This window comes from Antedon mediterranea, chromosome 1 (assembly GCF_964355755.1).
Source record: "Antedon mediterranea chromosome 1, ecAntMedi1.1, whole genome shotgun sequence".
NCBI lineage: Eukaryota > Metazoa > Echinodermata > Crinoidea > Comatulida > Antedonidae > Antedon > Antedon mediterranea.
Window position 1 is genome coordinate 17,583,956 of NC_092670.1, and position 4,174 is coordinate 17,588,129.

General features: G+C 33.0%; 1 protein-coding gene across 1 annotated transcript; it reads left to right on the forward strand.

Moving 5' to 3' along the window:
• The first annotated feature begins 626 nt into the window (after positions 1 to 626).
• Positions 627 to 3,875, forward strand: LOC140047275 (pancreas transcription factor 1 subunit alpha-like). The gene is made up of 2 exons (XM_072092195.1): positions 627 to 1,078; positions 2,070 to 3,875. The coding sequence occupies exons 1-2, from the start codon at positions 697 to 699 to the stop codon at positions 2,309 to 2,311; spliced, it is 624 nt and encodes a 207-aa protein (XP_071948296.1). The 5' UTR covers positions 627 to 696; the 3' UTR covers positions 2,312 to 3,875.
• The last annotated feature ends 299 nt before the right edge of the window (positions 3,876 to 4,174 follow it).

Sequence of the window (4,174 nt, forward strand, 5' to 3'; positions counted from 1 at the left end):
ACATACACCAGTGAATTAAAATCATTATAGCAACATGAAAACATTGATCTCTCAATGGATATACAAACAAAATAAGCAAAACTATAATAATATAAAATTTAATACTTTTCAATACATGGCTAAATGTTCTTACATTTTATTTTAACTTAGAATAACTCAATTCTGTCCTCGATAGACAGACACTTAAAATACACTTTAATTAAGATTTAAACTATTAAATATGATATATTCAAGTGACTTTTACCACATTTATTATTGGCAACTATCAGCATATCAAATTTCAGACTTTTAGCTGGGAATCTTAACACTCGGCCAATTAATTTGTAGTTTGCCTTAATTTTAATCCTGAACGTTGGTCCAAGTAGTGTGCGTGCAATATGAAACCTGTTTAAGTCACATTATGAGTGAACGGCGGTTAAGAAAACTAGTGAAACCATTAACAAACACCGTTTAAAGGGTTAGAAAACAAAAAGAACACAGCGATCGATTATTGAATAGTAACACGCCTACTTAAGTATCAACGTGTATTGCTCATGCGCGGGCGTAGCTCCACCTCCTTTGTTATGAATATCAAACTTTCGCTGACGACGGACGACCGCGGGTATAAAACGTTCGTAATTGCCTGATAAGTTTACTCGCATTTGATGCGTTAGCAAAGAATCTTTAACTGTATTTTCGAAATATAAATAAACCATCATGGAAAATTATCCGATGATGTACACGGATTTTTCGCATTCTTATTCGTTTTCTCCGTATCCTAAACGAAGACAGGACCACGATCTAGGAAAGAGACGACGACGAAAGAGTAAATGCCCCAACCAACAACATGACCAACGCCAGGCTGCCAATATGAGGGAGAGGAAGAGGATGCAGTCGATAAATGATGCATTTGAAGGGCTTAGAGAGCACATACCAACCTTACCGTACGAAAAACGTCTTTCAAAAGTGGACACGTTAAGACTAGCTATTGGGTATATTGGATTTCTTTCTGAGTTATTGGACAACGATGAGAATTCGAACGAATCCATCCAAGCTTTACGAACAGAAAAACCGAAAAAGATTATTATTTGTCACAGAGGTATGTACAACTTTATCTATATGTTTAATGTGTATTCGTTGTATTTAGCTAGCAATCAATGTTACAGTGTAAAGTTATTGATAGTCTGGATCAGAATAATATGTTTCGTTCATATTGTACATATTGTAAATCCAATCATCTTAATACCATTTTTTCAATCATTGCTCATTATTGCTTTAAGTTTTAGTGTTCCGAACTTAATTTTTGGCTCAAACTTAGCTTGGTTTTTAAAATGTTATTTGTTCATGTGATTTCATTAAAAGAAAGTAATATTCCACCTATCATTATATTGTCCAAATACTTTCTTCTAAAAGTTTAACCGAATATGTTTTCTTTAAATATCGCCATCAATTATTGTAAATAATATTTAATATAACTTTTAAATGTTATTCTTCATCTGTTTTTACGAAAAGAAGCAAGTAATTTTCTATTAGTATTGTCCAAATGATGTTCCTCCTAAAGTTTACCCCAAGTGTTTTTAAATATCACCATCAAATTATTATAAATAATACCGGTAGCCATGCACAACGATTTGTATATCTAACAGTGGATTTGACTTAAATTAATTTATTGGAAAATTGTTTAAAATACATACAAAGTCATAACATTATTTGCATTTCCCAGCTTATGAGCTTATCTCCATAAAAACAATTCAAATATTGCGTTAAATCCTAAAGCATACATTAAAAAAAACAGTATGCCTTAAATATAAACCTATATTAATAATTAAAAATAATAAGCTAGTGCACGTGTTATCTATGCATTATTCTAAGATATTTCATCACTATCTTAATCATCATTAATTAATCGCTACTAATTAATAATATATGAACATTGTAGTATAAAATTGTATTATTAATATTATGAGTTGCACCCACTACTTGTTGACATTGCAAGGTATTGATTACCACGGCCGAATGAAACCATAACAAAGCTATTATAGATTGCCGTTAATTTCCTGTTAACGAATTATTTTCTTTCGTTTGTCTAGGTTCGCCAACTCCAACAGAAATGGAATACGGAATGCCACCCCTCGCTGGTCACTCACTCTCCTGGTGCAATGAAAAAAAGGTGTTTAGCTGCAAATCGAATAACACAATGACGGCCAAAGTTTGGACACCGGAGGACCCAAGAGGAGGTGGACATTACTGTCATCTTAAGAGTCCGGATATTCCACGAGAGACTATTCTACCAGAAGACTCGCTTTTAGAAGGTCATACAATATTACTATAGAAATGTCATTATGAAAATTATGTTTACGCGAATGCCGTCTGTAACGGAAATTGCGTATTATAAACTCTAGTACTAATAGACTAACAGTGCCAATAGACTGCCAAGTACTTTGGACCAATAGCTGTCAGTTCTTACAAGATAATATTTTTATCCAATATTTGTTTTATCCATATGGTGCAATACTGTTAATATTACGCCAACTATCATGGTTCGTTGAGAATATTTATTATTCGTATTATTTATTTAATTTATTCATTCCATTCAATTTAATATGCTTTAGTGACATATAACTAAACACAGTTTTCAAATCTAGATGTTTTAATTTTAACTATTAAAAATATAACATTGCTGTTTGCATTCAAAGGGTGCCTTATATAGTTGTAAATAAAATATAATATATTTTCTATAAATTTACGATACAGATTTTTGTTTAAGAAAGTGTTAGCTTAATGGATTTAAGAGCCATGAACAAGGTTGTGGGTTGGGTAGCTGTCGTATGCGATACACACTGTCATGGTGGGGGGTGGGGGTACTCTCTAGGACGCGACGTCATGCTTCATGCATAAGGTTTATCGCAAATAGCTTGCACAATGCATGATGGGATGGGTTTGGGAGCAAACATCACGACGCGTACGTGCAAACAACAAATCACGTACGTACGTGTTGTGACGTTTGCTCCCAAATCCTTCCCATCATGCATCGCACACGCTATTTGCGATAAACCTTATTGACAATAGGTGATAAATAATAATAATTCATGATGTTTCAATCGCCTAACTAAATAAATTATAGGACATTATTGTAAAGGGGATTCGAGATCAGGTCTATTACTCTGATATTGCAGTAATTTCTTTATGAGCAAACCAATGTGGTACGATCTCGTGTTTAAAGGGTCTTTCACACGTCCTGTTCCGGCACGGTTCCGGTCCGGCGCCGGCAAATCCAATCGAACGTCAATGTTTTGTTTACGCGCATATCGATTGGCGCATAGCCGCGTAGAGTATCGTGAAAACGAAATATTGGCGTTCGATTCGCCGGACCGGAACCGTGCCGGAACAGGTGTGAAAGACCCTTTACTCCTATGTACCATGACGTCACCACATTATGTTTTATAGACTTTCAGATATCCCACCTAAGAGGAACGTACTAATATAATGGGTACATTTTTTTAACTGTATTGTTTTGCTGACTTTTACGTTTATTATTTTTAATGAACAATATCGAACTCCTGTATTTAAGAAATCAGGGTATTCGAGGGCCAAGGACAATCATTGCAATTTGTAGATTTTTTTAGATATATTATTGTTTCTTCATTATGAGATTTTTATTTGTTTTAAATTATATTTTAAAAAAAAATGTTTCTGGTATTAATAATGTTACCATAACATTTAAAACTGCTCAAAACATTCCAATTTTAATTTACTGTATATAATTACAATTTTTAAAAGCTATATTGTGAAGTAATGTCCATACGATGTCATTACGTCATCTTGAAATGACGTAATATTCAAATGATGTCATTACATCATCATATAATCACACAATAACATTTTTTATATAAAGAGTTAAGATAATTTAAATACAATAAAAATTAAATTGAAATGAAATATTAAATATGAGAATATCTTTGTTTTTATGTTATTGTACTTGTTCAAAGCACCCGATACACAGATCTCACAACTTTTTTTCATTGACAACAATTTTAAAACTTTAACCGTGTCTCGGTATATTGTATCTTCAAATTGTCCACAAGGTGTATTTAACTTAACCAATTCGTTAATACAGAGTTATTGGATGCGTATGAAAAAAAAATGAACCCACATGGAACGTGTCTTGATACTGAGCAAATTGTAGATCAAACGC

Bases quoted from the DNA above. Each gene is read 5' to 3' on its own strand.
- LOC140047275 (XM_072092195.1), top strand. From the start codon at position 697: ATGGAAAATTATCCGATGATGTACACGGATTTTTCGCATTCTTATTCG. The intron at 1,079-2,069 runs GTATGTACAACT...TCGTTTGTCTAG, and splicing joins GATTATTATTTGTCACAGAG to GTTCGCCAACTCCAACAGAA.